The sequence below is a fragment of the Aedes aegypti genome, chromosome 3, assembly GCF_002204515.2.
Source record: "Aedes aegypti strain LVP_AGWG chromosome 3, AaegL5.0 Primary Assembly, whole genome shotgun sequence".
NCBI lineage: Eukaryota > Metazoa > Arthropoda > Insecta > Diptera > Culicidae > Aedes > Aedes aegypti.
In genome coordinates, this window is record NC_035109.1 from 246,629,962 (window position 1) to 246,654,313 (window position 24,352).

The following is a 24,352-nucleotide window of genomic DNA, read 5'->3' on the forward strand; positions in this document are numbered from 1 at the left end:
TCACTTTAGAGTAGATCTGAACGAGCGTGAAAGTAATTTTGACAGCTGATCCAGTATGAGTGAAGTGTCACTTTTACTTGCGGAATAATTGAGCGGCACATTTTTCTGTAATGGCCAGTACGCTGATCATAAGTACTGTGCAAAAGGATAGGACAAGAAACGGTCAAGGAATGATTTCGCTACCGAAATTACTTGAGCTGTACGCTGCTGAGAAGTAGAGCTGATTTCATAACATCGGTAACGCCTGCCGTACAAATCAAATGGAGCTGTCACTTTTCCGTACGGAAAAATGTGCCGCTCAATTATTCCGCAAGTAAAAGTGACATTTCGCTCATATTGGATCAGCTGTCAAAATTACTTCGGTAAGAAGGAGAAATTTTACTTGAGCGCTTTACGTTTCAGGTGCATACTACGCATAAGGAAAGGTGATAGCTCCATTTGATTTGTACGGCAGGCGTTACGGACGTTATGAAATAAGCTCTACTTCTCAGCAGCATACAGCTCAAGTAATTTCGGTAGCGGAATAATTCCTTGACCGTTTCTTGTCCTACCCTTTTGCACAGTTTTTATGATCAGCGTACCAACCATAATGCGTGGTATGCACCTGAAACGTAATGCACTCAAGTAAAATAATTCTTATTTTACCAGTTATTTTGACAGCTGATCCAGTATGAGCGAAGTGTCACTTTTACTTGCGGAATAGAGGTCCCCAAGCAAACTGTCACGAACACCAACGCACAATCAATCTTACACAAGTCGATTTCCTCAGAATGAAAACGTTTCGATGTTTGTTTGACGTCATCGAGCTTTCGGTCAACGGCAGGCCAACAAGGAAGTGATTGTTTTGCAGCAATTCTGTTTATATTTGGATTCTCACAGCAAACAAGAGCAATGTTGTGACAGTTCTCACAGCAAACAAAGAAAATTTTGTCAACATTGCACTACTACGCAGGCAACTGGATTGGTCTATAATTGAGCGGTACATTTCTTCGTACGGAAAAGTAACAGCTTTATTTGATTTGTACGGCAGGCGTTACCGATGTTATGAAATCAGCTCTACTTCTCAGCAGCGTACAGCTCAAGTAATTTCGGTATCGGAATGATTCCTCGATCGTTTCTTGTCCTATCCTTTTGCACAGTATAGGGGAAGTGGTGGTAAAATGAACAGAGGTGGTAAAATGAACACCGTGCCTTTTACCGAGAAAAAACTAATTTCGATGATTTTTTACCACACACGGACGATTTAGAGCATAAATCTGAGTGTTCGAGTTGATACGTAGGTCAATTGAAGTGAAAATATCAACGAAAACTAAGATTTTAGAAAACCACGTCTGAAAATTAGAACTGACGTAACTTTTAGCTCGGAAGACTTGAGGTTTTTCAATGAGGTGAATATCGTTATGCTATGATGTCAAATCTGATACCTTCAGAATTCTTTTTGAATGGGTTACAATCAATAATGGATGTATTTTCGGTGGGGCAATGAAAATTTTCAGAAATATTTGTTTTGCTCACGTTTTTTGAATGGTGTTCGTTTTACCACCAACCGCTGTTCATTTTACCCACATAGTGCAGGTAAAATGAACATTTGCATCGCTTTTTGATAGCGATGAAAATATGTGAAAATTTAGATATTTTAGTGTAAATCCATGTCGCGGCTATAGATTACATCCCTATTTTTGATGTTTTGCGATAGAACTATCCAAATTTCTCGTTTTTCTATCAGAAACAAGATGCTTTCCTTAAGGTGTTCATTTTACCACCCCTTCCCCTAATTATGATCATCGCACCTGCCATGATAATGAAGTAGAAAGGAAGCAAAACCGCGGTTGTTCTTTTCTTCAGGGGGAACGCCACGCGCTCTCTTGAGCAAAATGTGCTAATATGAGGGATATAGTGAACAAAGTACATAATATTAATAATATGGTCAATATATTTTGAGCAAATCTCAGTGTGCAAAAAAGTTCTCTGCCTCACCCTAATAAATTCACTCAGAAGCTGATGCATGGATTCATCCGTTACTCGAGACTCGAGAGGGCCGTTTTCGTTTTTTTTATAAACCGCTGTCATCGAGTTTGCTGATTCAGTCAGTCTTCAGTGAATCATTATGGCGGCCGCAGACGTTGATGTGCAAAAGGTAGTGTTTTTTCGCTGTTTTCTGTGCTTAAAAGTTTTATGTTGGGCAAAATATTTTGTGAAAATGCAAGCCATTAATGGGCAGAATACTGTGGATGTGATTGATAATATTTAGCTCGGGCAGATGATCGAAACGAAGATGTGATTTGTGAGTGCAATGGAGTAAACGCTAGAAAGCATCAGAAGGGCGTCGCTGCGGATGTTGCTAAATAGAAATCTGATTCGTTCAAGCAGGTTTGGAAATTGGCTGAAATGTTCCAGTGGAAATGGAGTACCGGATGTGTTCTATTGATATTTTCCAAGTGCTTCGTGGAAATTCTATGTTGGTTTATGTCGATATCAAATATTTGCTAAAACTGAGATGCATTTTCTGGTTTGCTTGCCCCAAGGGAGAAGTGCAGGGATGGACTCGGAAGTGCTGAATGATTGTTACCAGACGCATCAATGATTCTTATGTTCTTATTCTCATTCTCCCCCACTTGTGCATATATTCCACACACAAAGATACATACCTATAAAAAGGCTTGAAAGTGCGTATGTGGACCAATTCTGAAATGCATTCCGAGAAGTGCTTCGAAGCGTATGAATGGTTGTATTTTGTATTTAAAGTCGAGGAGAACGGTAATTGCACGTCTCATAGTCATAATTAATCATCTTAATTTGAGAAATCTGTGGAAACAGTATATGTACCACCCTGGTATGTTAAACAGCAGACGGATTTAGATCCAGGACTGGTAGCAGATCTCTTTTAAGAGACTTGGTTTCTATTTTAATGGAAAGTCTCTAACATCTCTTCTTAAATTAAATTCGACCAGTTCATCATTAAGATCCTTCCGAAATGTATCTTGAAAATTCTCCTAAATTTTATCCACGAAATTAGTCTTGCAGTCCTTTCAATTATTATTATTTATTTAGTTAACATCTACACAGATAACACTGAATCAACAATTTCACGCCACAATACTCGGTTCGTGGCCGCATCTCTCCATCCTCGGTTCTGCCCCACGCTCGCCAAATCGAGCAGTCCTTCCAAGTAATCTATATATAAATAAAAATGGAGTGGTGTTTGTATGTCACGAAATAACTTGAGAACGGATCAACGGATTGAGGTAAGTTTTTCACTGTTGCATTCGACAAGGGATGCGACGTGTTCGTGCAAGGAAAAAAGTTTGGGAAAGCCTCCGGAATAATCGGGAAAACGGGAGAAGACTCAGGTGTCATTTCGTATGGGGGATTAAATGACGTTTTGCAACAGCCTACTTGATGGCAAGACGAAGTTTGCCGGGACCACTAGTATTCAAATAATTTTTCAAGTAAAATTCCATTGATTTTTAAATATTTTATTTGAGGTTTCACACAAGATCGATTGTATCTCAATTCCTTCAGGTACTTTATTTTTTATAGTTCTGTGAATCTTTTTTATCCTTTGTTGTTACCTGAAAATTTTACTCTTGACCATAATCAAAAAATAATGTTATTCAGCCTTTAGACCCCGAAAAACAATAATTAAATGTGTCTTCGCTGGACCAATGCGTGATTAGCGTATTTTCCATTCAGATTTTCCTTTCTTTGCCTTAATCTTAAGGATCATCTTTCCTTTTGCCTTCTCCTGCCAGACACGTTAATAGCGTGTTGCAAGTTAAGGACTTTGATTCTGACTTTAACCAATTATTCCTTCTAAAAGCCAACGCGTTGGCGGTGCATTGCTCGTTAGGGACATTGATTTCTTATGCCTTTTCCGGGCCAACACGTTGCCAGTGTTGGTCGTTAAGGTCTGTGACTCTTAAGCAGTGTTGATAGACTCAAACTCAAAATCTCAATCAATACGCTCTCCCGTGAGAGCAAACTCATTAGAGATCTGATTCGCAAATCTCACGCTTGAGATTTTGATGCAAAATCAACTCAATCAACTCAAACCGTAAAAAATTATTCAGTCGCACAACCCGGAAAAAAACTCGTGAAACCCGAATGTTGTTGTTTACGTTAGAAAGGATTAACATAGTTTTACCAGACTAACAACAAACTATTGCCGTGTGTGAGTAAACTGTGGAAATACGAGACAATGATTTAAAAAGGTGAGCCAACTCATCCATGATTTTTTGACTGCTGAGTTGCATGATTGACAACTCACGGATGAAAAATCTCAAGCGTGAGTTGCGAGAAATTGAGTTTTTCACAACACTGCTCTTAAGTGCCTTCTTCGGACCAACGCATTTCCACGTTGTCCTTTAAGGTCAACTTATTCTTGCCTTCTTCGAGCCAACGCGTTGGTAGCGCATTGCTCGTCAGGACTTTGACAATACGTGCCATCTTTTGACCACCGCATCTCTACGTTGTCCGTCTTTTACTTGTCTAGGATTTTTTCATCTCTTCAGAAATCTCACAAGGGAATACTCTCCGCTTTTGTCTTCCTCTGCCTCTTCATGTGACTCAACATCAAATGCTAGAACTTCAGCTAAACAAGGTTTCATAAATGGCTTCTCAATGCATCAAGATCTTCTTCGGCGACTTAGGTATCTCAGTAATTTGACATCAGGGGGTTATGGTAGATCAGACATATCCTGGTACAAATTGTAAGTCTAGAACAGTTAAAAGGTTAACTAGAGCGTCTAGAGACAAAGTACATACTCCAAATATACTTAACTTTGTGTATGAAAACGACTTGCGATATGTCACCTACGCACGTACGTATCATTCCGGATGTGCACATTCATCCAAAGCATCAGTGCATCAAACGACCACGCCAAATGTATCCGTCGATCCAAGGTTCACGTCCAGGAGTTCACATCAGTGAATCAAACATTCTCGAGAACTCTGTCATGATGACCACACGCTCGATTTACCAAGTATCAAGGGCATTTCCAACGACCTGGGCCCGAACAACCGTTCGCCTAGATGGAGATTCTGCCGTTGTTCAACAACGATGGGCGCTTGAGTACGTTGATCACGATCCTTGGCTGCTCGGTGAAAAGGGCCTCGGAAATGGTGCTTCTCATTGTGGCTGCACTATCGTTCACCTTTTCATACTTTGGATTAATGATGTTGTTCCTGACGCCTTTTGAAGCCTAATAATCGGCTGTGATTAGAATCCGATCTTAGTCTCCAATATGTGGTGGATTCCGTCTGCACATCTTGACATATCGACCGAATTACTTCGCTTATCAGAACAGCGCTTACTTGATTGATTCGAATCTACCACACTAATAATTTATTTTTCGATTTGCTGCTGACAAGTAATTTCTCGACCTATCTTGATGCATGCAAAATTTCTGCAAGGATCAAGAAAGCGCTTTTTTCTGATCGCAGTATGCAGTTGAAGCACATAACATATGTGGAACATAGAAGTAAAAGCGAGTTGAAAAGTTGTACCCACTTCCAGCTGCTAGCAAGTGGTATATCTAGTATAGAAGATATCGAACTGTCATTGCCAATCCTTCCATCCATTCACCTAAAAAATAAAATATGCTAGAAACAGCATAGATAGCTTTTACATTGACTCCAATCTTGGATACGAGTGGTGTAAGTCTAATTCTAAAGTTGTATCATACATAGTTATTTCCATTCCTTCGTTGCTACTGTGGATCTATGTTATCTTTGGTTCATTTCAATAAAATGCCGGTTGATGTATTGGTGGTATAACTTTTTTGACGTTTCGATGTCCTTATACCAGCAAACAAATATTAAACTCCCCAAGGAGTTATTAAGCGTTTTTTTCGTTTATTCTACCAGTCATTTTTGAAAGGATTCCTTCACGTGTTCATCAATGGTTCGTCTCAGGAATTAGTCCATAATTCCTCCAGGGATTATTCCAGGAAATATATTTAGAACTCTTCCAGGTTTTCCTCAATGATTTCAACCATGGATTAATGACATTTTTTAAGCAATTTCTTCATAGTTTCATCCACGCCAAAAAATGTTACAGCATTTATTCCGTTCATTCCTATACAAATTTCTGTTCTGGATATGTTTCTAGAAATCCTTTCAGAAAATCTTACAGGATAATGTCCACGGATTCCATTAATATTGTTTGAAATATTTTTTACGCAATGTATCTAGCAACAGTTATAAATCTACCAATGTATTTAGAAAGACTTCCTCATAAATAAGCGAGTTCTTTCAGGGATTCTTTCTAGTGTTCATCAAGAATTTCTACTGAAGTTTCACCAGAGATAACAATACAATTCCTAAAAATAATCCGTGGCAATTCCCTGGAAATATTTTTGGATAAATTCTTTGATAAATTTCTCACAGATTTTATGGAGGACTTCCTGAAGAAATCTTGAGATGAGTCTGTGAAGTATTGTATGAAGCAGGGTGGCAAAGCGGGAAAAGGACGGGAAAACCCGGGAATTTGAGATGACCACCGCGAAAATCGGTTTGAACGAACATTGATGGGCTCTCAATCTACAAAAACATCAATAATAAGTTGTATAAAGTCGTTGTTATTGGGAATCTGTGATTTTGGACAAATAACTTTCATTGCAGTGTATTGTGCATGTCTTTCACCTCCGGCCTATCGCAAAAGTTTTTACAAGTATGGAAACTTTTATTGAAGGGCTATATCAAAAATTTATAGGATTTTAGCATTTTTGAAACCCTTATAAAAAATCTGTTTTACGAATATTAATTGATAAAATTTTAAAGGGTACGTCGCTTATCTCTGACAGCCCAGTTATAGTAGAACATGAATCCGGTAATAATTCTTTTTTGTTAATTAATTAGTGATAATCATTTGTACGAATTGGGGACATAAATGGTCATAATCGAAGTCATAAATTTCCATATAGTGTTAAACGCCTAGAGGTATGCAATGACCTATTTGCTCTAAGTAATTCATTCGCATACCCATTATCAAAGTTACCCCAAAACCGAACATAGGCTTTCGATTGTATGAAAAATAATTGATGCAATCAGAATAAATCGTTAAGCAATCTTTCAACTGCAATCGATAACTGAGCTACCAGTACCTACTTGTTTTAAAAATATAAAATACAAATCTTTAAAACAGAATGCACCGTTTTTCCATTGTTGGTCAACTTTTTTTCAAGCATGAAGTTTCTAACGTTCCTATTTTTAAGACACACCGTCGCTACCAGCCCTGGGTACTTAAAATTTCAGCAAATTCGTAGGGCCTGACCGATCAGTACTTACATTGAATACGTAATCGATCGGACAAAAGGCAGGATAAAATAAATTTTCTAATAAATGGAAGACTTTCACCCTTATTTCGTGCTCCGGGTTAAAGTCTACTACATTATGGTAAAAACCAATCCAACTGCTTCAACAACCCCTTCGAATCGGTACGCAATGCTTTGCATATAGCTCTATTCTTTTACCCGCGGTTTACTTTCCCAAGTGAATTCGATGGATGCAGGTGAAAATCATTCGGTCTTTCGAACGAACGCCGAATCTAGGCGGAACGTTAGCACGTTAACAGTTATATCAGTATCGCTACCTACAGCAGATGGGCGATTGGATTTTCGTTTCGTTCGTTTGTTTGGCTATCTGGGAAAACGACTAATAATTTCGATATATGGGATGGGTGTAGAAAATGAGCGTTAAGGAGACGTTTCACGTTTATAGCAAATTCAACAAATTTTGCAATGTCTTGAAAGTTTTTGAACACTTTTTATATAGCTTTGTTTGATAATATAGCAAATTGGTGTCTCTAAAAAAATGCTTGAACAAAAGTTGCTGTCGAAGTGAATCAAAAGTGCCAAGAATTGAATCGGTTTCTAATACTGATATCTTATGTTTTGAAGGTCGTAAATCATTGTCAATGTTGTACTGATTTCCCAAAATGGAATTCTGGAAATAAAAGCTAGATAATGCTTTAACGTATCGTCGTATATTGTCAAAACGATCAAACTTAGACCAAAATTTAATTCAAATTGAATGCCATAGACCAAAACAGAGGAAGTGAGAGTGATGACCGTAGGTGGTCAAAGAATTCAATCTCACTATGAAATGCACCGGTGCGCATTCGTGAAACTACCCATTCATTGATTGAAAATATCAGTGCTCTTTTTTTCGTATTAAGCCAGCCAGTTCAATCAGTGAAAGCCTTGATTACGACAACTGAAGACGGCGGTTTCATGTTCGTCTTGTCTTGTCCGTCACTACACTGTCTATCGTTTCGCCTTTTCTTTTTGTTCCGCAACAGTTTCGAATCGCGCCCGTGCCTCCCATTGGTCTGCGTTGTCCATATGAGAGTCTGCCGAAGATTGAATTGGGAATACAAATTGGATAAACAAACACGTAACAATGTTGTTCTTCTGGGTCGGCGACCCTTATCGGTGTGAGGAATGGCTTTCGTTTATTGTCCATCATAAGGCGACAACTAATCGAAGTGAATATCTACTATTGAATTCAACGATAAGTGATCATCGTCTAGTATTTATGTTGCTCCATATAGGGTAGAAGCATCGATTTTGATCAGGCTAAGGGAAAATATTGTTTGAAAATATATAGAAAGACATATATGTGCTGCAAATACGCCAAATTGAAGCTTTCCATCCATATTATGTAAGCAAATATCGGAACTGAGTATTACCCTTAGTTTCGCATTGAAAATTGCGTTGGTCAATATATGGTGAGCTCGTTTCAAGCTTATAATAACACATTTTTGTTCTGGCAACGTTGCGTTTATGTGATTTTAAATCAAACTATGGACGGTTCGTCACTACAAGTATCGGCTTAAATTTTTGTTCTTGTTTTATACATTTTTAATATATACATACTTGTTATTATCAAAAATAACCTTTTAATACTTCGACATTATGAATGTCGACCTACTACAAAGTTACGTTTTCTAATAGATGACTAATTAAACAAAGGGTTATGAATCACATCATTTACCAAGAGGTTACATTGCGCAATCTCTATTGTTCTAATTAGTAACGGAGTGGCAGCTACGAATTGGAAAGTCGTCAATGCTCATGCCCAAAACGTTTTTTTTAATAAACTTGTCATGATTATTTCTAGCTATGTTTTTAAACTTCTACCGATACTTTTACACTGCTAGACAAAAATGCAAAACATTTATTTCTTATGAGAGTGATCAAATTAGAAATATCCTGACCAAATTAGGTGTACATGATTAAACTATACATGATTAAACTATAGCACGAAATGTTTCATGCTAATTTTCTGTGTAAAATGGTGTATAATCTATGACTACAATTGGCGCTATATTCAAAACCGATGCCTCCACCCTACTACCGCAAGTTCAGCAAAGCAGCGCATTGGTAATATTAATTGGGTCTCGCTCATTGCACAAAAATTGCCCATTACTATTCTACGAAAAGATTGTATGCTGCTGTGCCTAAATCGAGTGCTTGCTTTTATAAATAATACATTCGGTGAATGCTCGTCTTCTGCTAGACGAGGCGTGACCACACTAGCAGATTCAAGCGCAAAGTTAACATCACATAGCCCACTGAACTGGCTGGCTGGCAGAGTCGGACAACTTATTCACCTACTTTACCACCCACCTCCAACCAAACACGTTTTGAAGGAGGTATCTAGTGTTGCCGCTGCTACTGCATGCTTTCGATATGTTACAACTGGAAGCATTGTTTGCTCTGGTGCATAAAATCTCGTTCGAACGCAAACTTGTTTGGAACTCGATCACCAAATTGAATTGTTAAAGATTTTCGAATTTAGTGTGAGTATTGCGCAAGACACTGTAATCGATACCGGTGAACTGGGGCTTTCGAAGCTTTTTTAGTTCTTAAAACTATGACCCTAAATTGGATGACCTGTAATTCCGTAACCAATCATATAATCTGAACCGTCAAAGTATGGTTGAATAGTGATTTACGTGAGGCTTCGAATATCATGTTTGTTTTCAATCCCGGTTTCAGAAACCCAAAACATCCGAAATGTAAGCTTTCATTGTAGTTTTGTTTTGTATATGTTATTCACAGTATCATCAATTTATGACGATATATGTATCCAAAAATAACAACTTTGGCAAAGAAAGTTCTGTTATTTCTGTTGAAAGTTCAAATGCATTTAGGAAAACATATACATATAACTTATATATGTTCATATATAGGTAATAAAAACATCAACATGCAGGTAGATAACGAAGTGTTATCTAAAATTCAGATTTCTTCCACATGATTGTTGTTGAAACTCTATTCGTGCTTCAGATTTTAACTTTATTGGATGCATGTAGAATCAATTTTGACATTTTGTATTTTGAGATGGATATATGATTTTTCTAATAAGGTACAGTGGAGGAAGTGTATCAGTGGGGTAAGTGGATCATTTCTCCATATTAAGCATAAATACTTTTTTTTTTTTTAATTTCTTTATTAGTATCATTCCAAACATTACATTCATTTCTTATATCTAGGTGTTCTGTGTTATTTGACAACACTATCATCCTAATTTGGTAAAACAAATTTAAGATTTAATTAACATTTTGTTAACAACATATTACATTTCATTTGCCGTAGCAGTTCAGTTTTTTTACAGGTGAGTTGATTTCACCTGCTTATAAGAGAAAAAAACGTTTTTAATATACTTAACCTAACTTAACCTAAACATATAACGCATTAATCGTGGCAATAGAAGATTGTAACGATTTTTGCCTGAAATTATTAATGATTGTATTTGACATTTGTTCCAATGTTTCAACATTGGATATTCTATGTAACTCATTGGTACTATACCAGGGAGGAAGCCTCAGAATCATTTTCAAAATTTTATTTTGAATTCACTGCAGAGCTTTCTTCCTGGTATTACAACAGCTAGTCCATATTGGTACAGCATACAACATGGCTGTCCTGAAAATTTGTTTGAATATCAACAGCTTGTTCTTAAGACAAAGTTTTGATTTTCTATTAATAAGGGGATAGAGACATTTTACATATTTATTACATTTGGCTTGAATGCCCTCAATGTGATTTTTGAAAGTTAAATTCTTATCTAGCATGAGCCCTAGATACTTAACTTCATCTGACCAATTTATTGGAACCCCTCTCATCGTGACAACATGTCTACTTGAAGGTTTCAAATAAAGAGCTTTTGGTTTATGTGGGAATATTATTAGTTGAGTTTTGGAAGCATTAGGAGAAATCTTCCATTTTTGCAAGTATGAAGAAAAAATATCCAAACTTTTTTGCAATCGACTACAGATGACACGCAGGCTTCGTCCTTTGGCGGAGAGGCCTGTGTCATCCGCAAACAAAGATTTTTGACATCCCTGAGGTAGCTCAGGTAAGTCAGATGTGAAAATATTGTATAATATTGGTCCCAAAATGCTGCCTTGAGGAACACCAGCTCTTACAGGAAGTCTTTCAGATCTGGAGTTCTGATAATTAACCTGAAGTGTACGATTTGACAGATAACTTTGAATTATTCTAACAATGTATCACAGAAAAGTTTTTTAATTTTACAATCAAACCTTCATGCCAAACACTGTCGAATGCTTTTTCTATGTCTAGAAGAGCAAGACCAGTAGAATAGCCTTCAGATTTGTTGGAACGGATCAAATTTGTTACACGTAAAAGTTGATGAGTGGTCGAATGTCCATGGCGGAATCCGAACTGTTCATTGGCAAAAATTGAATTTTCGTTGATGTGGGCCATCATTCTGTTCAAAATAACCTTTTCAAAAAGTTTACTGATGGAGGAAAGCAAACTGATTGGACGATAGCTAGAAGCTTCTGCAGGATTTTTGTCTGGTTATAAAATTGGAACAACCTTAGCATTTTTCCATTTGTCAGGAAAATATGCTAATTGAAAACATTTATTAAATATATCAACTAAAAATTATAAGCTACTTTCTGGAAGTTTCTTGATGAGGATGTAGAAAATTCCATCATCGCCAGGAGCTTTCATGTTTTTGAATTTTTTAATAATAGTTCTCACTTCTTCCAAATCAGTCTCCCAGGCATTTTCGAAAACGTTCTCTTGATTGAGAATATTTTCGAACTCCTGAGTAACTTCATTTTCAATTGGACTAGTAAGTCCTAAATTAAAATTGTGCGCACCTTCAAACTGCATAGCAAGTTTTTGAGCTTTTTCGCAATTAGTTAGTAATAATTTGTTTTCCTCTTTCAATGCCGGTATTGGCTTCTGAGGTTTTTTCAAGATTTTAGATAATTTCCAAAAGGGCTTAGAGCCAGGGTCCAATTGAGAAATTTTATTTTCAAAATTTTTGCTTCTTAATTGAGCAAAACGTTTCTTGATTTCTTTCTGCAAATCCTGCCATATAATTTTCATAGCAGGATCGCGAGTGCGTTGAAATTGCCTTCTCCTCACGTTTTTAAGACGGATCAAGAGTTTAAGATCATCGTCTATAATCACGGATTCAAATTTTACTTCACATTTTGGAATTGCAATGCTCCGGGCTTCAACAATGGAATTTGTTAAAGATTCAAGAGCATTGTCAATATCAAGTTTAGTTTCTAAAGAAATGTTAACATCAAGATTGGAGTCAACATACGTTTTATATATATTCCAGTCGGCTCGTAAATAATTGAAAGTGGAGCTGAAAGGATTGAGAATCGCTTCTTGGGATATTTGAAATGTAACAGGGACATGATCAGAATCAAAATCAGCATGAGTAATCAGTTGGCTACAAAGATGACTAGAGTCGGTTAAGACCAGATCAATCGTAGATGGATTTCTAGAAGAGGAAAAACATGTGGGGCTATCAGGGTATTGCATTGAGAAATATCCTGAAGAGCACTCATCAAATAAAATTCTGCCGTTGGAATTACTTTGAGAATTATTCCATGACCGATGTTTGGCATTAAAGTCACCAATGACAAAAAATTTTGACTTATTGCGAGTCAACTTACGCAAGTCAGTTTGGAGCAAATTAACTTGCTGCCCAGAGCATTGAAAAGGCAAATAGGCAGCTATGAAAGTATATTTACCAAACTGTGTTTCAACAGAAACACCTAAAGTTTCAAAAACTTTAGTTTCAAATGATGAAAACAGTTGATGTTTTATACGCCTATGAATGATGATTGCAACTCCCCCACATGCCCCATCAAGTCGATCATTACGATAAACAAAAAAGTTAGGATCTCTTTTGAGTTTAGATCCAGGTTTTAAATACGTTTCGGTAATAACTGCTATATGCACGTTATTAACCGTAAGAAAATTGAACAGCTCGTCCTCTTTACCATTCAGAGAACGAGCATTCCAATTTAAAATATTTAAATTATTATTTGGATCCATTAGAAAAACGTAATCCAATAACAATTTGATTTGTAAATTTTACACCTACTTGGACTGCTTCAGTCATAGTGGTGGCTTTGAACATTGCATCAATCATTAGATTCAATTGTTCAGTTAGAAAATTAAAATCAGAGGCAGACATGTCATGTGATTTCCCATTGGAATTTCCGGTAGACGAAGAAGCGGAGTTACCTGTGGCGGTAGGGTTTTTTCCATTTGATTTGAAACAAGTAGAATGGGTACCCATGGATCGAACAGGGGAGGAGTTCGAATTTCCTGCTACGATATCGGCAAAGGATTTACCGTGGGTAGATACATTCGAAATAGAAAGATTCGAACGGCTACCCGACGGATTAAAATTAGTTTGTGAATGAGCATGATTATAATCTTCCTGATGGGTATGATTCATGATCAAGCGATCGTTAACTGAAAAATGAGCATTGTTCGATACTCTACCAGGCAAATTCCGGAAACGACCGTTATCGTAACGGATATTATCTTTCATCTGCCTGGCACGAGCCTCAATGACCTTTTTGCGTGAAGGACAATTCCAAAAATTGGACTTATGGTTAGCCCCGCAATTACAACATATGAATTTGGTGGTATCTTCCTTCACTGGACAGACGTCTTTGGCGTGAGAAGAACCTCCGCAAATCATGCATTTAGCATCCATGCGACAATTTTTTGTACCATGACCCCACTTTTGGCACCGACGGCACTGAGTGGGGTTCTGGTAATTTCCTCCAGGTTTCTGGAAATGTTCCCATGTCACACGGACATCAAACAAAAGTTTTGCTTTTTCTAAAGCTTTAATATTATTTAGTTCTTTTTTGTTAAAGTGAACTAAATAAAATTCTTGAGAAAGCCCTTTCCGAACAATGCCAGATTGGGTTCTCTTTTTCATAATGATTACTTGGACTGGGGAAAATCCAAGTATATCATTTATTCCATTTTTGATCTCTTCAGGTGACTTATAGTCACTTGAGAGACCTTTCAAGACAACTTTGAACAAACGTTCAGTTTTGTCGTCATAAGTAAAAAATTTGTGCTTCTTCTCTTCAAGATGTTTGAGAAGAAGCTCACGATCTTTAAGAGTTTCCGGCAAAACGCGACAGTCTCCTTTCTTTGCGATTTGGAAGGAAACCTTGATTCCCCTAATGGAGTTCAAGATCTCCTGCCTAAATCCCCCAAATTCGGAACAACTGACCACGATAGGCGGCACTCTTTGCTTCCTCACTTGAATCAAAGAGCCTGGGCTAGAGGCTGCTTCGATTTGGTGTTCGGAAAATTTGTCTAGAGCATCGAACTGATTGCTCATTTCGATACAATTATTCATTTCACCCTTGGAAGAAAGTTCGCATTCCGGGGAAGCGTCCTTTCTTCCATTCTTGCCACGTGTAGTGACAGTTTTAAAACCCACTTTTTTGGAAGGAAGTAGTGAATTCAGAGATTCACCCATCCTTTTGATTGTTGTTGATACCATGTTTAATTAATAAACGAAAGAAGACGTGACCTTCGAAAGGTTTTTTCCCAAGACGGTGTCCAAGAAGGATTACCACCGCTAGCTTTCGCCAACGGGTCCAACGAAAAATCGAAGGCACGGGTCCAAACAAGGATCGTAAAGGGATCAATAGTAGAAAAAATAGTACTGAAAAGTACTGTTTTAGTAGCACTGAAAAGTACCGTTTTTAATTTTAGCACTGAAAAGTACTGTTTTTGTAGCACTGAAAAGTGCTGTTTTATTGCTTTAGGTAGTTTTTAAGAAAACTTCCAAGAGCAGAGATAAATCGTGTACGCACAGCACGAAGGTACGATGCGCACTGAAGCATAAATACTTGAATATGTTGAATGTTTTCGCACCATTGCTTTGTTTTAGGCTATATTCTTAAGTCCACACTGATACTATTGTAAAACTGGTACTACACGTACACTAACACAAGCAAACTTGTTAGCTGTAAAAACAAAATAATTTGAAAATTGTTTTCTTTCAGTCAAAAATCCATTGTATCTCTGTTCAAAATCGAATACTATTAGTTTTTTCAATACATGGTGAGCATTTCAGTTGAATGAATCACAATGAAAAATATGTGATTTCTATAAATAAATATAGATATATTGGATATAGTACACTTACCCCTACTTTTTAATGGGGTGGGGTAAGTGGATCAAGTAGTATTATTATTTATTGGCAGACTGCTTATGAGATTTTGAATAAGTTTTAATATACATAATTGCTGTTTTCCTTTATTTTTTTCATTCCTAGCTTACATTTGTCAAATTGACCATAGAAAATTTGAATTAATCCACTTATATGTTTTTTTTTCAATCTTTCTGGTATAAAAAATTATAAAAAAAATGAATTTTACAAAAATCAAACAAATCTTTTTGTGGTTTATCTATGCTGAGTTGCAAAAGAGCAAAATATACAAATTTTTCAATTGAAAACATATTATCGTACCTTATTCGACCATATAAATTGTTCTAGACAGAGATACTGATACATTCATTAATAGAATAAAAAGATTTCAGTTTGTTAAACAAAAGTAAATGTAACTAATATTTTAAACTACGAGTGTTTTTCGAAAACATCGTTAGGAATAATCCTACAATACATCTCTGTAACTTATGTGTATAAATGGATGAATTTTATCCAAATGATTCTAGTTAAAATGTGTTTTTTTGTTCGAATTGGTGTATCTAAAGATATCTAAAGTCTCTCTAACCCAAAAGGTCTCTAAAGTCCTTTATTTTTACTTTTTCTGCTTGTAGTCAATCATGCTGCCAAATTCTAAAAGTTGTAGAAAAACCTGCAGAAACTATTACGCGACTATTTCACAGGTTCTTCAAGAATTTCTTCTCTCTTCGAGGAAGTGCTTCAGCAGTTCTTCCTGTGATTTCTACAATCATTTCATTTAATCTCCAGAAATTCCTACAGTGATCTGTCCATCAAGTCTCCCAGAAATTCTTCCAGCGACTTCAATGAATGCTTAGAAGAATTTATTCAGAATTCGATTCAGGAAATCCTTGAGCACTTAAGGCGAAGTAGGCCGTCATTGAAATTTGTACGTGTCGTTGATGATTGTTGCTAATTCATCTCACGATTTCGAATCAAAGAAAATCAGTTGGTTTTGCACTGACATAGACGAAAAAATATCAGCATACTCTATGTATGTTAGCGCGTACAGTGATACTTTTTCAAGTCAATACAAACTATCAAGACTGAGTTTTATCACTTCGAAAGCATGCTGAAAATTCATCATTGTTGCCAAAACGAATGACGGGCTACTTAGCCTCAAACGATTCTACATCCTGTGATTTCCAATCATTGTGAACATTTTTCCAGAGACTATCTCAGGATTTCCACCAGATATTTTTTGACTGACTTTTCCACTGATTTACCAACTTGTTACCAGTGTTGATAGACTCACACTCAAATCTCGATCAATACGCTCTCCTGTGAGAGCAAACTCATTACTGATCTGCTTCGCAAATCTCACGCTTGACATTTTGATGCAAAACCACTCAAACCGTAAAAACTGATTCAGTCGCAAAACCAGTCAAAAACACGTGAAACCCGAATGATGTTGTTCACGTTAGAAAGGATTACTATAATTTTACCGGACTAACAATAAATTATTGCCGTATGTGAGTAAACTGTGGAAATACGAGACAATGAGTCAAAAAGGTGAACCAATTCATCCATGATTTTTTGACTGCTGTGTTGCGTGATTCACAACTCACGCATGAACAATCTCATGCGTGCGTTATGAGAAATTGAGTTTTTCACAACACTGCTTGTTACTATGTTAGATCTTCGAAAATACATTCAATACCAGGCTTCAAAATGCATCTAAGGATTATACGAAGTCATGTATGTTTAATACTCTTCCAGGAATTACTCAACAAATTTGACCTAGGATTCCTCTAGGAATTTCTCCAACATTCCATCTAAAAATTGTTCCTGCAGTTTTTACAAATTATAAGTAGAGAAAAGTAGGGCAAAAGTTCGAGTAGGGCAAAACTTAGATTCCTAGCTCAATTCAAATGTTCTAAATGTCAGGGTGGATCAAATGCTATTCAAGTAAGAATTGTAATGTGGTCGAATTTTCATCGCATAGAACGAAATAAAAAATAAAATCTTATTCACTTTTTTGTGTGTTTCTAGGCCTATCATAAGCATGCTTTGAGGTGTATTCGTTTTTGCATAAATGCTTGGAAAGCATACCAGCTACGAAGCAATATTGTAGTCAATATGTTGAAGGTTCACTGTGAAACATTTATTTCGTTTCAACCGTTATAGTTTTTCTGGAAATATTTATTATTCCACTAAGGTCGAACTTTTGCACCACCTTACTGTCATGTCTACCTATCTCAAGTGATATCAATTTGAGTTGAACCAAATTGTTCTTCAGAGCTGACGAAATTGTCGTTTATTGTGAACATAGTTGTTCTTTTATGAAGCGATTGCTGTATTGAGATGAACGAAATTGTTCTTTGGTGTTGACGAATTTGACAAATGTAATGTTGAGTAGTAAATCCAATGATTTGAATGTTTTGTTGTAGTCATGGAATGAGCAAATTTGCGTGTTTAAGATAAGATGAATTCTTTGGATATATTTTCGATTGTTCGTTGTATGAGTTGTTGCAACTTGTCAACTTGTAGGTGGCTTTTAAAGAGTTATTAGAAAGTTTCTAAAGGGGAAAGGACTGTCATGTCTACCTATCTCAAGTGATATTAATTATTCTACCTTTTGACATGGTACCTTTTATCTGTTCGTACCTAAGGGATTTCTAAGATATAAGCACTGGCTGCAGTTGACGCATAAGGGAGAGACTTCCCGAACTGTGGACTGATTAACATATTATTTTATTCTTTATTTGCAGGATATAAAACTTACTATCATATATATGAAATCCCGGAGTAATCTGTCTGTCAGTAACGCTTTGAAATGTTTCACCGATATATTTCATTGAGCATTACAATAGTCAATTTAAGAGGACTACAAAAGTCAATATGAATGTTACAACATTACAATTGTAAATTGTGGAGCACTACAACAGCTATTAGACAGGAGGTTCGTGGGTTTTCTGGATCATCGTTCTTCCTAATTCGTAGAATAGTCTCGAAATTTTTAGCATTGTAGTTTTTGTTTCTAGGAACTTGGTTGGTAATCAAAACGTAGAAAAAACAACTTCAAGCAAATTGGTAGACCGAACATGAATCCCGAATGAAGTTAAAAATGTTATTCAGAACAGGTTTCGCCATTTCCAACTAAGGTTAAAAAAAATAATAATAAATAAGACACATACAAAAGAAAGATATACATTAACGTGGTGAATGTGCGCCGAACACCCGAGTTTTGATTTTGTGAGTTTGTGATTTCGAAAGATGGCAATAAATTATAGAACACTGCTACAGCTATCACTGCGAATCAGTCAGTGATTTTCGATAGTGATCGATATTGATTCGTTTTGAGTCATTGGCGATCGCTATCGTTGGACAATGATCTATAAAGAAATTGATCTGAATTCAGCAAAATATTCGATAATTTTCAGTGAGATTTTTCTCTCTAATTCATAGAAGCTTCCGGAACTTTTTTATATTTTCTCAACTGTAGAAACATTCTTCTTCTTTCTGGCGTTACGTCCCAACTGGCACAAAGCCTGCTTCTCAGATTAGTGTTCATATGAGCACTTCCACAGTTATTAACTGAGAGCTTCCTTTGCCGATTGACCATTTTTGCATGTGTATATCGTGTGGCAGGTACGAAGATACTCTATGCCCTGGGAATCGAGAAAATTTCCTTTACGAAAAGATCCTCGACCAGCGGGATTCGAACCCACGACCCTCAGCATGGTCATGCTGAATAGCTGCGCGTTTACCGCTACGACTATCTGGGCCCCATTACAACATTACAACAGTAATTAATTCAGATCAGAACATTACAACGGCATTGCAGCAACGTGTTCTATAGAGCATGGTTAGAACATAAATTTAGGCGATTTCGCGTTAATTTATATCATGCGTGTCAATTTTAGGTCATGTTAATAAAATTATAACCATTAACCTCTTCTTCTAACATTACATCTCCACTGAGACAGGGTCTGCATCTCAGCTTATTATTCATACACCACTTGCATATTTATCAACAGCGAAATTTATCTGTCCATTTTATCAGATTGCAGTTAAATATAGACATTATCAATCTATGAAAGATTATACATAGCTTTTCGCTTGAAAATTCCGTTGGCACGTGGCTAGCCATGCTGGGTTAGCTAGTATAGTTTAATTTATCAAATCAAATCTTCATGGTTTCTTAAAGGTTTCGCACCAGTTAATACTATGGTAATTATACCAGTTATTCTTTCGATCATTCCTACGTAAATTACTTCAGGGATTCCGTCCGTTATTTTTCAAGTAATTTCTACAAGAAACTCCGGATGGATTTTGGAAGGAAATTCTGAGGATATTCCTGTGGAGCTCCCAAGGAATTCCCAAAAGAACTTTGAAGGAGTACCTGGATGTACTCCAAAGAAATTTCCGGAGGAATTTCGAGGCATTCGCGGCGGAGCACCGAAGGAATTCCAGGTGGAGTTCTGAAAGAAATCCCAGGATGTATTGCTACTGGAACTCCTGGAGAGAATAAAAACTCGTCCTTAGGAGATATTTTCGAAAGAATCTTTGAAATTCCCAAAGCAATTCCTAGGGGAAATGCCGTTGGAATTGCTTAATGAAATTTCCGGAGGAATTGCTGGACGAAATCCTCGAAAGAATTGCTGTTGAAAATCTTGGAAAATTCCCAGCGAAATTCCTGGAGGAAAACTCCGGATGAATTCTCTGAAACCATCCCCGAAGGAATCCCAATAAGAAATCCCCGGAGGAGTTCTTGGGGGAAAACCCCGGAGAAATTCATGGAAAAAATCCTCAGAGGAAATCTTGGAAATCACTGAGGAGTTTTAGGGGGATAAACGATTCTCCGGAAAAATAAGCTGATGATCCGTATGAATTTCTAGGAACTAGAGACGGTGATTGTTTCAGCGAGAAAAATCCGAACTAGTAAACAAACATGTGTCAAATCAGCTTTGGAAGAGCTTGAATCCGACCAAAAATGGATCCGGCAGTTACTCTGTTGAAAAAAAAAAAGACCAAATAGTGTTTGCAACACCGGTGCAAGCTCCAATTTTTAACATGGTCCAACAATTTTGGATAAACCGATGATTTGGACCACCGGTGAAGTCTTCATTTTCATCAGTTGTTAACAGCTCGGTAATGTTGAGAGAACAAATAATAACTGATTTAAAACAATTACATGCATATTAGTAAAAAATGAATTGCCGACTTCTCTGTGAACCAAGTGCCTACCGAAATTGGGTGTTGAAAATCAGCGAATTCTCGGAAATCAGTTTTTCTTCTCTTCTTCTTGGCATAACGTCTTCACTGGGACAGAGCCTGCTTCTCAGCTTGGTGTTCTTCTCAGCACTTCCACAGTTATTAACTGAGAGCTTTCTTTTCCAAAGTTGTCATTTTCACATTCGTATATCGTGTGGCAGGTACGATTATACTCTATGCCCAGGGAAGTCAAGGAAATTTTCATTACGAAAAGATCCTGGACCGACCGGGAATCGAACCTAGACACCTTCACCATGGCTTTGCTATGTAGCCGCGGACTCTAACCACTCAGTTTTTTTTAATCAGTTTTTCTAAAGTCAGTGAAAAGTAAGGGGTCATTCTATATTTTGTTTATCAGATCTCAACCTAAAGCATATAGATAATAAACATTGCCTGTTCTGTTCTTCTTTCAGCACGAGCTTCCCCGTACCTTGAAACTGTCCGGCCATGTCGGGTTCGACAGCATGCCGGACCAGTTGGTCAGCAAGAGCGTCCAGAATGGGTTCGTGTTCAACATCCTTTGCATCGGGGAAACTGGTCTCGGTAAGTCCACGCTGATGGATTCGTTGTTCAACACGAACTTCGAATCCCAACCGAGTCCGCACTCGTTGCCGAACGTAAAGTTGAAGGCCCATACGTACGAGCTGCAGGAGAGCATGGTTAGATTGAAGGTAATTACGGGGTTGATATTGATTTTTATTGGAAGTGATGAGTGACGAATTGAACTTTTGTCTTTCTCAGTTGACGATATGTGACACTGTCGGCTACGGAGATCAGATCAACAAGGATGATTCATTCAAATCCGTTGTTGATTATATCGACCAGCAGTTCGAAACGTTTCTACAGGAGGAGCTTAAAATAAAGCGGTCTTTGTCTTCGTACCATGACAGCCGTACGCACATTTGTCTGTATTTCATCTGTCCTACGGGACATGGTTTGAAATCCTTGGATCTGGTTTGCATGAAAAAATTGGATTCGAAAGTCAATATCATTCCGATTATTGCTAAAGCTGACACCATCTCCAAGACGGAGCTGTCGAAGTTCAAAGCTAAAATAAACGACGAGTTGAGGAATAATGGAGTTCAGATCTACCATTTCCCTACGGACGATGAATCAGTTGCGGAAATCAACGCAACCATGAACTCGCACATTCCGTTCGCTGTGGTGGGCAGTACCGACTTTGTCCGTGTTGGCAACAAAACGGTCCGAGCTCGGCAGTATCCTTGGGGTACGGTTCAAGTAGAGAACGAAGCTCATTGTGACTTTGTCAAGCTGCGGGAAATGCTCATCCGAACCAACATGGAGGATATGCGCGAGAAGACACACACCAAGCACTACGAACTCTATCGTCAGAAACGTCTCGAGCAAATGGGATTCACCGATGTGGACAGCGACAACAAACCGGTGTCCTTCCAACAGACATTCGAAGCGAAGAGGAGCAACCATCTCGCCGAATTACAGGCAAAGGAGGATGAAGTTCGCCAAATGTTCGTCGTCCGTGTGAAGGAGAAGGAGGCGGAGTTGAAGGAAAGTGAGAAAGAGGTAAGTTAAGACTTTTGTGTGGACCCCATATTGAATCTTCAACTGTGTTACTAATCCAATTCCAGCTGCATGCAAAGTTCGACAAATTAAAGAAAGACCATGCCGAAGAAAAGCGCAAACTGGAAGAATCTCGCAAGAAGCTTGAAGAAGAGTTTGTTGAATTCAATCGGCGCAAGTCTCAGATGGCAGCTTCCCACCACACCCTCACATTGGGCAAAAGCAAAAAGAAATGAAATTTGTAGATAACCGGACGAACGACACCCTAGAATCACACACTTGGGAATACACTGTCGTCATTATGTTTCCTTCGCACCGCATAGCTGCTGACCCCATCAAAATTAAGAATGCTTAAGGTAGGTTGGAAAATCCGTGCTTCTTTCTATGCATTGTGAACTCCTGAACAAAAAGGAAGCCTTTTGCTAAACTATAGTTTTATTTTAACTTGATCAGTTCAACTGAAAAATGCCAAAAGACCAACGTAGCTGCAAATCGCCTAGAAATACTATTCATTCATTTCATCCCACTTGTAAGTACAAAGTGTTGCAAAGTTTTAAAAAATACTGTTCAAATTTAGCACAGAAACCGGTAATTTCATTTATGCGTCACAAAATTTGTTACCGGCTAAGTAAGCCACACTGGAAAATTTACAAAATTCAACAAAGGAAATTCAATACTAATCAGGGCTAACTTAGCAATTCTCATTTCCATTTATCATCATTGGGTTGGAGTCAAATCTAATTCTTACCTATAATTGCTTCTATTTTCAATTTTACAATATCTTGCACATGCACTGTTTGTCCATCTCATGATGTCCGCCATATTGAGCTGTAAACCTCCTGTAACATCTGTCGAAAACGATGAAAAGGGTTAGTAGTTCTGTACACCTAGATTATAGGCGTACCCAATTTCCACGATAAACATTCCTTTTGATTTAAACATTATGTAGAATTAGGTATTGAGATTGAAGCTTGTCAGCCCTGATTAGTATTCCGTGCCGCGTCAAATGCGCTTTGCTTAGACCGAGCGCCAACCGAATCTGGTATCTACTTATAGCCTAATAATAGTAATTTTTAAATAGCAAAAATTGCATATTTCAAAATCGAAAGCTGAGCTTCACTCCGATCGGATCTACGCACAGTTCATTCTCACCAACAGTTTTACACTTCGGTGTTGCTGGGTGAGATTTTGAAAACTTGTGCGGTAAAAAATGCTTACAACAGCTGAAATTATCCAAATAGATCACACATTTACGAAATTACAATAGAAGTCATGCTGTCTGACTACAAAAATACACCAGATATACCTAATGGCACTTACAACAATTGAACTAGCGCTAGGCTACAAATCCTACCCAAATTACCATACTTTCACGCCTCTGAACATTTATTTTTTTTACAAAAGTTCAATGTTTTGTAACTGTATTGAATGTTTTCAGAAATACGTGCATTTATGTTTAATTACGATTTCAGTGTACTCAAAATGTTGTACATGAATGACCTTAAATTCCACTTCACCTTGCATTCTAATTTCGATGAAAACCTTGGATCAAATAATTTCATATTTATATGCGATGGAAAAGCTAAGATATATTTTATTTTAAACGTTCTAGGTTAAAGTAATTTCAAATAGAGATGTCTCTCCCAAATATATATTATGTGGTCTACAAATATATTCTGATATCTAATACATTTAATTGCGTTTCTAATGAAATACAAATTTGAGAAAGCCATGTCCTTGCATAGCAGATTACGCCGAAAAGAGAACCTGGGAATGGAATGAGAGTGTATGATAAGATCGGGCCTTCCTTTAATGTACCGTTAACATCTAATCTAAACAGATATCACTGAATTAATAATTTCACGACACAATGCTTGGTTAGTGATCGCATCTCTCCATCTTGCACTTAAATTGCAGCGCTTCAAATATTCTTGAATCAAAAAATGCAAAATGCCCAGTCCTTCGTATTCTTCCACCTTTGGCCACCTTCTGTATACTGGGTTCGCAGTAGACTTGGACGGGCTCGTAATTTGTCCTTCCACCGTTCTCCTGCACACCGCCAAAGATGGCCCTAGCTGAAAACCTA

The 24,352-nt window shown here is 37.3% G+C and overlaps 1 protein-coding gene across 1 annotated transcript; it reads left to right on the top strand.

Annotated features, from left to right (window-relative positions):
* Positions 1-2,032: 2,032 nt before the first annotated feature.
* LOC5565224 (septin-2) lies at positions 2,033-23,957 on the top strand. Its single transcript, XM_001649507.2, has 4 exons — positions 2,033-2,137; positions 21,141-21,398; positions 21,469-22,269; positions 22,335-23,957. Exons 1-4 carry the CDS (start codon positions 2,108-2,110, stop codon positions 22,500-22,502), a joined length of 1,257 nt encoding a protein of 418 aa, XP_001649557.2. The 5' UTR covers positions 2,033-2,107; the 3' UTR covers positions 22,503-23,957.
* Positions 23,958-24,352: the final 395 nt, after the last annotated feature.